General features: G+C 38.7%; 1 protein-coding gene across 3 annotated transcripts in view; it reads left to right on the top strand.

The window, feature by feature from the left end:
* The window catches only part of LOC128841837 (uncharacterized oxidoreductase ZK1290.5-like), an 84,358-nt gene extending 71,066 nt beyond the window's left edge, over positions 1-13,292 (top strand). The window contains exons 5-8 of one of the 3 annotated variants that reach the window (XM_054037303.1): positions 1,843-2,025; positions 2,617-2,676; positions 11,748-11,845; positions 12,885-13,292. In XM_054037303.1, coding sequence (XP_053893278.1) covers positions 1,843-2,025; positions 2,617-2,676; positions 11,748-11,845; positions 12,885-12,906 — 363 coding nt within the window. In that variant the 3' untranslated portion in view covers positions 12,907-13,292. Of the gene's footprint in view, positions 1-1,842; positions 2,026-2,616; positions 2,677-4,605; positions 4,710-11,747; positions 12,530-12,884 lie in introns of those variants that run through there. The other 2 variants (XM_054037305.1, XM_054037304.1) reach the window with 2 other exon arrangements.
* The last annotated feature ends 32 nt before the right edge of the window (positions 13,293-13,324 follow it).

Here is a 13,324-nt window from a genome sequence, read left to right as displayed (position 1 = left end):
GTTCCTTCCTAAGTGGAATACTTTGCATTTGTTGTGATTGACTTTCATCTATTTACTTCAGACCGTTTGTCCAGATCATTTTGAATTTTAATCCTGTCCTCCAAAGCACTTGCAACCACTCCCAGCTTGGTGTCGTCCACAGACTTTATAAGTGTACTCTCTGTGCCATTATCTAAATCGTTGATGAAGATGTTGAACAGAACCAGACCCAGAACTGATCCCTGTGGGGCCCCACTCAGTGCCCTTCCAGCTTGACTGTGAACCACTGATAACTACTGTCTGGGAATGGTTTTCCAACCAGTTATGCACCCACCTTATAGTAGCTCCATCTAGGTTGTATTTCTCTAGTTTGTTTATGAGAAGGTCATGTGAGACTGTATCAGAAGCCTTACTAAAGTCCAGATATACCACATCTACCGCTTCCCCGTTATCCACAAGACTTTTTATCCTGTCAAAGAAAGCTGTTAGGTTGGTTTGACATTATTTGTTCTTGACAAATCCACGCTGACTGTTATTTATCACCTTATTATCTCTAGGTGTTTGCAAATTGATTGCTTAATTGTTTGCTCCATTATATTTCCAGGTAGTGAAGTTAAGCTGGTCGTAATTCCTCAGATTGTCTTTATTTCTCTTTTTATAGATGGGCACTATATTGTCCTTTTCCAGACCTCTGGAATCTCTCCTATCATCCATGACTTTTCAAAGATGAACCTTATAGGGATGAACCTTCAAACATTCAGTTTGGCTAGGTGGGCAGCAAAATGTTTGATTGTTTATCCAAGGGCTTCTCTTTCCTTAACCCTTCATCCTCCCCTTCCTTTATACCACTGTCTCTCAGATACTTACTACTCTTCCTCTCTCCACCAGCCAGTTATGGGTTATTGGCAATCTGTGACCTTCATCCCTAGCCTGGGCACCCTGAAAACCTAGTCTCAGCACTTCTCCTTGTTACCCACCACCTTCTCTCTCTGACACCCCATTAACATATAATATAGGGTTTTCCTATGCACCAACAATTTCAATGCTCATTGCACTCACTCTGACATTTCAAGCCCTGGTGCTAGGTATTCTGTTTTGATCAGAGACTTCTATGCTCCCTTCAGTTGTGTGTCATTAAAAAGAGGATTAAATGTGTGGAAATGAGGCAAGGAGGTGGAACGGGGGAAAGCAAAGGGGGCTTTAAGTCACCACTACATATGCATAGATCTGGGGCTCTTCCCTTCTGTGTTACCACTTGTATGCCTCCTCAAGAATACTGTGCAATATCAGTTCCAGGTGAACAGGAGTGCAACTCCAGTTGCCACATGGAGAAGCAGCTATTTTACATGGCATGATCACAAGGAAAGGGGCCTTAATATATTCAGGAAAATTGCTGTGTAAGTTAATGTAGAGCAGGGGTTCTCAAACTGGGGGTCAGGACTCCTCAGGGGGTCGCCAGGTTATTACATGGGGGGTCGTGAGCTGTCAACCTCCACCCCAAACCCCGCTTTGCCTCCAGCATTTATAATGGTGTTAAATATATTAAAAAGTGTTTTTAATTTATAAGGGGGGGGTCGCACTCGGAGGCTTGCTATTTGAAAGGGGTCACCAGTAGAAAAGTTTGAGAGCCACTGATGTAGAGCCACTGATGTTTGTGCATTAATTCCCTCTTACTGTCTTCTAAAGATGATGGAAGGCTATATATACATTTTACAGCAGTACTGTGGTTCCACTCATGGTCGTTCTATTATATTTAAAAAAAAAAAAAAAGGTCAATCATATTTTTACTATCAAAGAGAAAACTGTCGTTTAAATACATTCTAATCAAAGTTTTTACTTAGATTTTCTGCTTGCTTATCAAAGGTTGAATATCACCCTTTCCAAAGGCCCCAAGAGCTGGTGGATTATTGTAGAGGTAGAAACATTGTTTTTGAAGGCTACTGCCCATTAGCCAAAGGTGAAGCTCTTACTCATCCTAATATAATTCAGCTGGCAAAGAAATATGGCAAAACCCCTGCACAGATCTGTATACGTTGGAGCATACAGGTAAGAGAGGGCAGCAAGATAATGGTGTCTATTTAAAGAGGTAAATGTAAAGGAATAGTTCTGTTCAGATAATATATTTGTTGTGCATCAAACCAAAACATATACAGAAAATTGTGATTTTACATCTGATCTGCTGCTGCTGTCGTCCCATGAACTAAGTGCTTTTACTGGGTAGTGGGAATATACTAGGCTGTACATGACAGTATCTTTACCATTGAAATAATCTTTGGTTTTAGCAAAGTAAAAGGAAATACAAATGAAAAGAGTTATTTTTCCAATATAAATGCTACAGTCAGTGAGTTTCATCGTTCTTTTCCTTTCTCTCAACATATAGCACTAACCAGTGAATATGAATTAATGTTTGATACTGAACGGAAAACCATGTAAAGTGTGTTAGAATTGAATATAGTGTATGTAACTGTGATTATAAATAGTGCTGCACAGAAATTCCAGTGAATTTGAAGAGTAGAGTCAAAGTCTCAGAAGGAAACGTAGGTTAAACTATTGCTCTAAGAGATGTTTTGAAAATTGATTCTGTTTTTGTTTTAAATAACTCTCATTTTTAATGACGAAAATTATTACATTTTTCAGAATGGGATTGTCACTATTCCAAAATCTACAAAAATAGAAAGGATACAGGAAAACTGTGAGGTAAGATCTGGTTTACTGGCTTCATATGACTAATGCCCAAATTATTTTAGATACAGTGTTTTGGGTCTGACTCTCCACTGTGCTATACCAATTTTATGCCAGTGCAATTCCATTCAAATCAGTTCAAGTACTGCAACATAAAATTGTTGTAAGACAGTGGGAAAATCAGCTCTCTGATGTGCACAAATGTAAGAAATCAATTGGAAGACATAATTATGTATAAAACACACTGTCTAATGACCTACTGCATCTAAACAATTTGATCAAGGAATAACAATAAAGTTTTGAGTTTTGTTTTCATTATTATTATTCATTTGTATTTAATATTAGGATTATGGTAGCGTCCAGAAGCTCCAACCAGGATCAGTGCACCATTGTGCTAGGCACATAGGAAGACAGTGGGAGGATACTCACTGTAGTACTGAGACCCACCTTTGACCAGTGCAAAGGGGGTTGCAAAGGCTGTCTTAGGGATATCCCAGGTTCAGGAAGCCGTGTTTGTGGAAGCTGCAGAGCTGGCATAGCTGCCTCCCTCCCTCCCTCCCACCCACCCAGCCACCTCACCCCAGAACCACAGGAGGTCCCAGCACAGAGCAGGTGGTGTTGGAACCAAAGGGGGACTGACATCATCTCAGCTTGTGACATCTAGTGTTTGTTTTATACAGAATTATGTCTTGTAATTGGATTCTTCCTTTTCCTTAATGTCAATGTTTCAACAAGTAAATTGTGGGCTGAAGTCCTTCCATCTATCCTCCCCCAGGAACCATTTTTAATAATGTGCTGGTGCTTTACAAAAGCTAGAAATGTGTTTTCAGAAATAAATTTTAGCCTTGCTTCTAAAGATCTCTCTGGCAGAGACTGGTTAGCAGAAAAGAGGATGAACTTTACCAGAGCAAGGGAATCAATTGCCCTTCAGTCACAACACTGGGTATGTGTACGTATAAATTAGTAACATGCACCACTTTGTCACATTTTGACATTTAACTTTCTATTAAGTAATTTTTAAATGTAATTTACTACATCTGTCTTGCTTTTGTTTTTCTTATTTTTTTTTTTGTCTCTTCCTTCACTCCGCATTTTGGCCCAGGCCCCCCTTACCATGACTGATCCGCGTTCTGCACAGTGGGGTGGGAAGGAAGCAAAGATAGCCTTAGGCCAGCAGTACATATCTTCAGTCCTAGGGTGTGTCCCCTGTTTAGGTTTAAGTAGGCCGAGGACTGAGTTTATGGCTATAAGGGATCATTCCAGCAGCCAGAGATTGCAGGATGAGGGAGGAGTTTGCCTGGCAGCAGCTCACTGCACTGAGTCTTTGTGTGGAGTGAGAGGGAGCTCTGGTGAGCACTGAGTGGGCCATAGGGGAAGTCCAGCTCTGAAGTGATGACGCACTTTGCTAATAGATCACAATGTGTGTCTTCCTCCCCAAGAGTACTGAAGGGATATACGTACTTCGGAATCCGTGTAAATCTTTTGGTTTGCTGACTTGACTAAAGCACCAATACTTTTTAGGGACTCTCTGTGGTGAGGTGCTGTGACTCCCTGGACCTAGTGTCTGTATGTGACAGAGAAGTGATGAGCTTAGGTTTGCAGAGGAATAGCAATCAGGTTATTCACATATCTTTCCTGATGGCCATATAGATGGCTGTCACAAGCAGCTTTCATGTTATCTTTTTGTTATCTTCCTGCCCCTTCTGGGGAATAGTGTAGCTAAGTTTAAATGTAAATAACAGTCACAATAAAGGGGAAAGGGCCTAAGGAAGTTTCTCAATCCCACTTTACTAGAGTTCTATTCCTGTGCAACAGAAAAGGAATCATTTTGAGGGCAGAGGAAGTATAAAAGCCTGCTACAAAATGAAATCTGGGTTTAAATAATGGGAAGTGTCCAGCTTTGTCTCTGTATCCATCACATTAACCACATATGCATTCCCATAGGTATTTGATTTTATACTAGCAGAAGATGATGTTGCAATTATAAATGGAATGCATGAGGGGCGGCATGTTTCCTGGGACCCAAGCTCTATTGTGTAAATTGCAAGGTTTGAGCTTTTTTTCTTGTGTCCGTGATCAGCCATCCACACACTTTGATTTAAATTTGTACAGTTTCATAGTAGAATGTAATTGTTAACTTGATGGCTTATCAATAATTATAACTGATTTAAAATCTGTAACATATAAAAGGTACAGTTTCTTACGATAATATTCTCAAACAAATGTGAAAAATTTCAGTCTAAAATATTGCTCTATTGGTAAATTGCATACAGTTTATATTGTACTTAGTGTTTTGTGCTCTTTGGGACTGATCTAAAGTCCATGGAAAGCCTCCCACTGATTTCATTAGGCTTTGAACCGGACCATTTATACAGAAAATATTAGGCTATGAAATGAAAGGAAAGTGGTATTAATAGAAACACATGATTCAGTGCAAAATGACTTGTCAGGTGACTTGTTAGGCAGATGGTTAGAAGTGTGAAGGAGAGAATGCTGGGGGAGAGTTAAAAAGCCAAGCTGTATTCTTCTTTATTATTGCAGTAGTGCCCAGGAGCGCCAGTCATGGACCAGGGCCTCACCGGGCTAACACACAACAAAAAAGACAGTCCCCAGCCCCAGAGAATTGACAATCTAAGAAGTAATGTGGAAACAGAATTAGAAAACTGAAACACAGAACAAAAAATGTACAAGTTAAACTACTTCTGAGGCAGATCTACTGTGGGAATTTTAGTCATGTGAGGGAGAGCATTGAAGGAATCACCAATGCCAGGCATAGATTCATATTGGAAATAGGGATATACATATTGACACCATTGCAAATATAGGGTTTGATCCTGCTGTCCTTATTCATGTAAGTGTCCATTCAGTAGTTTTATTTGTGTGCATATGGCAAGAAAGATTAAACTCATAATGAAATTAAATAAAAAATGTACACACACACTCTCCAGCCATTACACAAAAGGTACATCACATCACCTTATTTTCATACCCCTTGAGCCAATTCTCTATAGCTCACAGGCTTGAACATCCTTAGGGTCAATCAGGTTGGTGCAGAGCTGTGTGTGTGGGAGCAAGAGGTCAGGATACCTTATAACACAGGGTCCAGATTTGGCCCATAATATTTAAAGCACAGCCACAATCATTATCACTCAACAGCCAAAATCCATATGTCTATTTCTTTCCTTTGCTTTTTTTAGTAACTGAAATTTGACCCAGGAGTTTGTTTTGCTTGTTTGTAACCAGCTAATCCACTTAGCAGAAACAGGACAGATCTAACATCTGCATAATTTCTCTTTTCTTATTCATATTGCAGTGATGAGTGTTTTGTGCAGCAAGAATTAGTTTAATTTTCTCTTTGGTGCGATCATTCAGGAAATCTCATTCACAGCACATACTGTTCCTTTTATTTTTTTGCAAAAAATGTGTACATACCGTTTACAGATATATTTTGGGAAATATATTTGCAAGCTCTTATCAACAGAGCATTCAGCATGTAATCGTGTTGGTCTGATATTTTAGGAGTTCCTGTATCTAGAAAGGTATGGAAAATCTGACTATGATTTATATTGTGTTTGGACTTCCTGAGGCAGTTTTCCCACTGCCGTTCAGTTTTAGTTATATCATGAAACAAAGCTCCTTGGTTTTTATCAAGAACCAACTTATAGCAAACCATGTATTCTGCCATGTATTGTTGTTTGCCCTTGAAGTTTAGTTTCTACACAGCTAATTAAAATATAGACAAAGTTTTCTTCTTGGTAATAGCTCCTTCAGAACTATTGGCTAGTTCTGCCAACATTCAAAAGAAAAATATGCCTAGGCCTATCTCCTAAATTACAATATCATTTACCAAAATTTTAAAGGAAAGACTTAGTAGGCCAAATGCTGCCCTCACTTACACCCGTACAGCTCTGTGTTCTAAGAAAGATTTTGATCCTTCCTAACTAAGATTAAAGGCCAACTTTTCAAAAGTGGTCTGTAATTTTGGCTGCCACAGTTTCTGGATGCCCAACTTTAGATGGCTAGGAGCCTGATTTTCAGAGTTACTGAGATCTGTAAAGTAGGCTCTATGCACATAACATTTAGACATCCAAAATGAGAAGCCATTTTTTTTAAATTTGGGCCCGTTAGTCATCTTCTAAGGAGGACAGGCATGAATTCAGTGGCAAAGTGAGCATGGGAGAGTTCTCCGCAAGAACGCACAAATAAATATTTCTGCCAGTGAGCATCAACTGAAAAGTCATTTTGCAGAACAATAGGTAGTATAATGGAATTCATTAAACAGTATTCAAATTAAGCAGTAAAACAAAGCATATTGTGCACTAATAAGCTGTTAATGCATTTATTGGGCCTCATATGCATTGTGAGACATAAGAGAACCACCCAAGTGAACCAATAGCCTTCTATTGCAAGGCTCTGCTTATTGTCACTGGGGAATATTTCAGAAACTACAGGAAATAGTTTGGAGTTTTACCAGTACTTACTTTGAACAAACAAGCATCATGCCAAAATATTGCCTCTTTTTTCAAGGATAGTGATGCATAGGGGAAAAAATGTGCCAGATATAGAAGCCTTTGCTTAGTTACATTAATCCAGCAAAACTCCCATTGATGGAGTTTGTCAGAATAAGGACTGAGGGAGCTTACTGGTCAACAGTTCTAGTTAGGCCAGAACAGGACCAAATTTTCTGCTCTCATTCCCAGTGGTTCGCCTCACTGTTCTGAGCAGCTAGAACTAAGCCATGATTTCATTGTAGTGTCCCCTCCAGGCCACTACAAGCTGCAGTGATCACTTCAGAGGCAAGCTTCTTTCCTGCTTCCTTGCTGTAGCTCACTATTCACTTTGCTGAGGCTACTGTACACCTGACATAGCATCTACTTCTGCTCAAATCTGAGGTCAAATAAGAGAGTCTACCATCAGCTCTCTCCCTGACTCCAATAGTGATACCCAAATGGTTAGGTGGGTAATGGAAAGAAGTTCCCCAAACATGGGGACACATCATAGGACAGGGCAAGTAACAGCTACAATTAAAATTACTAACCCTGAAAGAGTTAGAGGGGGGATTATTTCTCTGTTTTTCCAATATATTTACTTTGTGAACCGAAATACATTTTGTGACAGTCTCACTGTTTTCCCTGTAGGGATACAATTAGTCAGTTCTGTTTGAGTGGGTCTTATCACAGCTGAAAGGAACAGAAAGTTTTTTTATACCCCCATACATTGAAGAGGGTGAGGAGGGATGATCTCAGGTGTAGTACTTGAAACTACTTTTAATTGATTTTTTTAAATGGACTAGATATCAAGGGTATGCCCCTTTAATCAGCTGAACTAGTCACTAGACATTTTATTTCTACTGAGTGGCTTGAATAGAATTTAATACAAGCTGACGACAAAACCATGCCTTCTAAATTTAAAGGCTGGTTTATGTACATAATGAAATCTCTTTTTGCTTGCAAGGAACATGTTCACAAGGCTTGGGTGTCAATTACCTGATAGAAATAGTATGTCTATGAAATGCTCATTGCTAGTCTGCTTCCTTTTAAGGAACAATTACTGAAAGTAACTGTTTTACTTCGTAATTCTTATTTCTCTAACTACCCTTACACCTGGTTGTCCAGGATATAAGGATTTTTTTGTTTTTTTTTTTGTTTGGTGCTGAAAAGGATTGTTTTAAAGTCAAGCGCACAGTACTTTAAGCTAATGTAGGTTTCATAATGCTGTTACAAAGTTGACATGTTATCTTCCTTGCAGGCTGATGTGATATGCAGTTTTGCACGTTGTGCCATCACTAATCGCCACCCATTGTTTCCTTTCGGAAGCATTAATTCCCCCAGTATCATAAGAATGGAATCCTGTTATCTCCTGGCTTCTGGGAATATAATGCATGTTACCACTTTAGCTTTCTTTCCCTTGTGAACTGTTTTCTCAAGCTTAATACTAAAATAATTAGTTTAATTTAAGAGCATTGGGACAAATTCTCTTTGTCTCTTTCAGTCATGTTGGACCATGAAAGAATTGGGCTTATTGGTTTCATATTTTACATTTTTGACTTTACAACTAACTTAATGCTGTTTAAAAAGGTAACTCTTGTCATTTTCTGGGCTGCTTTCAGCCTTTCTTGAATCAGAACTCTGTATAGATGTATTTATACCAATTTCCTAATATACTTACAGTGTTCTTATTTCTTTAAAGTATTGTCCAACTAATCAGAAATAGTGGGGAAGGAAAAGAGGGCAAATGAGCTATCTGTTAGTTTAAAGGCATCACTTGGCATTGCTTTCAAGATATGAGCAGCTGTGTTTTGTGCTACTAGCAGATGTACACCGACTCAGTTACCAAGAAAACAATCAGCACTAAAGGTATGAAAACTGAAAGCCAACTCTATTTCATGTTTCCTCTTATTACAATGCCCAAGAGGGCAGTGGTAGAGGATGCTTTTGCAGATTTTCTCAAAATGAATGTATATGCACACACATATTCAGAATCTTGGTGTGCTTCTTTGATAAAATGACTGAAATACACAAAAAGATTGGATGGGATGCAGTAAGATCGACTGTCTCCAAAGGGTAAATTCTTTCACCTTTATACAGACATCCATTAAGGCTTAGAAAATTATTGCACATGATCACTGTAGTCTCCAGCCATGCCAACAGGAGCTGGAATAAAGAGGAGGGCAGCACTTGTTATCCAATATTATTAACACACTAAGCTATTAGAGCAGCCCCTTTAATTGGGGTTAAGTAGCACCTGATTTGAAATACTGATGAATCAAGTACTGCATATGTAAGTCTAATCAACCATCTTTGCTAGAACATGCTGATCACTAAGGGAATGGAAACTAATTTGAAACAATAAATAAGGAAAGGAGAAAAATTGAAGGGGAAGGGCGAGGTAGCTGCCCAGTCAAGTAGCTTCCTGTCTGATCTATTGAGAGTGGCTTTTTTTAACCTTTTCTTTTTATGCTTGTCTATTTTCTTGGAAGCTTTTTGCTATGTGGATTAAAGGCATCTCAGACCCTTTAGTTGAGAAATACCAGTGGTCGTTATGTAAAGTGCAGACATAAGTCATCTCTGACCAAGCTGCAGCAGTGATTGTGTAAAATCAGAGATTCTATAACATCTCTCCCCACAATCTAAACTTAAAGATAGCTGTATTGCTTTTCTGAACAACATGTAATAAACAGGCTGTCATAATTATAAGTTCAAAAGCCCTCATTGTCAAGAAGTCAGAAATATATATTGCCATCCTTGTGCACTGTGGTAAACATCATCTCCTTTCCTTTTAAAGGTAGTTGCTTTACTTTGACAGTAAAGCTGATAACATTAACACCACTCTTTCAAAGCACTATACTAGAAGGACACTGCTCTTGCTGACAAAATTGGAGACAAAGTGGTTAAATCTCTTCCTAGTGCTTTGAAGATCTGAGAAATAGGTCCCTGACTTCAATGTACCCAACAGAAGTAAAGATGGGTCAACCTAGTGGTAATACTTTGTGATACTGTTTGGTAGACTTGAACTTGCACACATTTCTTGAGAATGCGATGCCTCTGAAGGGACATTTGAATTGTATTCCCTGTAATGAGCTCATGTGATAGTTATGACATAAACATGACTTTACTTGCCATCTTTATTCAGCAGACACTTATCCATCCTCATCACCAAACAGGAATAATTACAACTACTGCCAAGCAATTAAAGAACAACTCTGATGACTTGCAAGGGGACCAGGACTTGAGGGTTAAGAGCTCAAACATCCAGGATTCTGAGTACCTTCAGCATCCACCGAAATAAAAGCCAACATAGACCCTCAGATTAATTTGGCTCAGTCTTAATACTACTGCATCCCCCACCCAGTGGTTGTTTAACACATATCCACTAGTGATAACATCAAATGATCTCTGCTAAGTGTGAACTGAACAGGGCCAGCATTAGGAGATCTACTGCCCTAAGCAAATGCCCAGAGGGCCACTTGTACCAGATATCAGTCACCCATGCAAAGAACTCCACAAAGTTTTGCTGCTTTTAAATGTTGCCATCAGTGGCCCTCTTGCTCAGCCTGTACAGCCAGCCCTCTGCAGGGGCATCTTTGATGTACTTTTTGTCAAGGCTGGCTGAGAGCAATTCAGAAGTAGAACTGGTGTACAGCTATACACACCTTTGATTTATCTGGAAAATGATTATCACAATCCATTCTGTCTAGGGAATTATCTTCTGGCTCAGTTTCTTTCAGGATTACACATAAATGAGGTTCCAGTTAGTGGCAGATATTTCAATTAAGACTATATTCTTGCTCTTTAGACTTCAGTGTTTAGCTCTGATGCTCTGTCCAGTAATGTCAGCTTTTGCTGGTGGGACAGAAAGCTAACAGTAGAATTTTGCTTGACTGATTTGCATCATTGGAGTAAAAGTGAGTTTGAGAATATCTTATTTACAAAAATGTAGTACAATTATGTTATCCAATTGCACCACTAGGGCACTTCTGCTATATTTTAATAAGTGCATAAAAAGATACATAGTGATGGGATATAGTAAAGTTTCTTAGGACTTTGGATGCAATGACTTCTGGTAAAAGTATTTCAAGTCACTTACTGAACTCCTTTCAATCCTATTTTCATTTCCTGCTGCTGACTTTCTCTTTTTTTCTTTCTTTGTCTATTGCAGTGGCATTAATAAACTCAGTGCTGTACTTGTCATTCAGACACTAAGGTGCTAACACCTATTAATTCTTACTGTTTTGGAATTAAGCTGCTCCTGATTTCTCCCATTTTTACTGGTCTAGTTCACAAAAATAAATTCTATTATATGGAAACACAAAACACTAATTCAGGCTTTGCAACAAATAAGTGAAATATGTTTTTCAATATCACTTTGAAATAGAAGTCAGTTTAATTAATGCTAAATTATAATCTAAACCCCCAGGGCTCTTATGACACCCATATACACATTAAATAAGTTCATCATGATTAATATTATTATGTTATTTAACAATAGAATAAAACCTGATTTTACTATTTGAGAGCGTATTTATAGTAAACAATCTATCTTTACCTGCTTTACTCTAATCATTGTATTATTTCCCCCAAACACAGGTTTTTGATTTTAATCTGAGGGAAGAAGATCTGGAATTTTTAGATTCTTTGAACATCAACAAAAAACTGATTCACCTAACCTATCCAATATGGAAAGGGTAATGTCAAACCAGATTGTTCTAACCCGCAACAACCGAAACACGAATACATTTTGAACTGCACAAAACTGTTTCACATCTACATTGTTCTATTACCTTTAAAGCTCCTGTCAGTAGCTTATGATATTGATTATTATATGCACAAAGTGAATTAAATGTGGCTTAGTTTCTCTCTCTCTCTTTCTCTCTCTCTCTCTCACACACACACACACACACACACACACACTCACTCTCTTTTCTTAATAATCAGTTTCTCTGCTGTCCAGGTCTTTCTATAATATGTGCTTTGGATGGTTTTGAATTCAGCTGCTACTGTATTTGAATTCAGCTGCTACTTTTTGGGACCCTGCTTCAGTCAAGACTTGGACTCATTTATACCGATTGGAGTTTTGGCCCTGCGGCCCAGATTTTCTAAGGTATTTGGGCACCTAGTGAGGCACATAGTGAGATTTTCAGAAGCATTTAAGGTGCCTAACTCTCATTGAAATCAATAGGAGTGAGCACCTAAGGGCTTTTGAAAGCTGCATTTTCAAAATCTAAATATCTTTAGAAATCTGACTTTAATTTCAGTGGAAGCAGGATTGTCTCCTGAATCCAGCTTTCAGTTATGGGCAAAACTCCTTTTCACTTCAGAATACTATAATGTATTCAAAATAATTTTTTTAATAAAAAAATAAAACAGTACTTAGTACATCCATCTGTGCTTTCCATGAGGGAGTAAGTAGCCCTATTCTATTTTACAGATGAAGAAACCAAGAGGTTAAGTGACTCGTGCAAGCTCATATAGCAAGTCAATCACAGAGCTGGGAATAGAACCAATATATCCTGATTTGCAATCTGGGATTCGAGCCATTGGACTATGAGCAGAGTGCTAAATTCTGATCTTTGTTACATTGGTACAAATCCAGAGAAACTACTGAAGTTGGGTGTAGTTACACCTGGTTTACAGTGGTGCAACAAAGATTAGAATCTGACTCAGAGTCTCCATTCTGTAGTTGACATTTCTCCCCTTTTAATTTCTTTTTGTAAATTCTTCCAGGACACTGCAGGCTATTCTCTGAACTCTTCCTCAGTTGGGCAAAGCTACACTGTTGGCACTCTTACAAGGACCATCAAGTCCTGACTTACTTGAAGGAACAGCCCTGATAGCTCTCATGGTGCCTGATCGCCAGTCTTCATTTTGTCTTATTAAAGAAACACACACTTTTTGCATTCAAAGACTCAAAGGTTTGACTGCACAAATGATTGTATGCAAAAGATTGTGGGCAGTCTACAAAAAATGTACAGAGTGGATGGTGGGGGAGTCGCACTCAGAGGCTTGCTGTGTGAAAGGAGTCTGAATAAGTGAGGTTCTTACCCACGACAGCTTATGCTCCAATACTTCTGTTAGTCTTAAAAGGTGCCACAGGACCCTCTGTTGCTTTTTGTGTGAAAGGAGTCACTGATGCAAAAGTTTGAGAACCATTGCTCTAACTCAGG

The sequence above is a fragment of the Malaclemys terrapin genome, chromosome 8 (assembly GCF_027887155.1).
Source record: "Malaclemys terrapin pileata isolate rMalTer1 chromosome 8, rMalTer1.hap1, whole genome shotgun sequence".
Classification (NCBI taxonomy): Eukaryota; Metazoa; Chordata; order Testudines; family Emydidae; genus Malaclemys; species Malaclemys terrapin.
The sequence above is the reverse complement of the archived record's forward strand: the minus strand, read 5'-3'. Positions and strand labels throughout refer to the sequence as shown.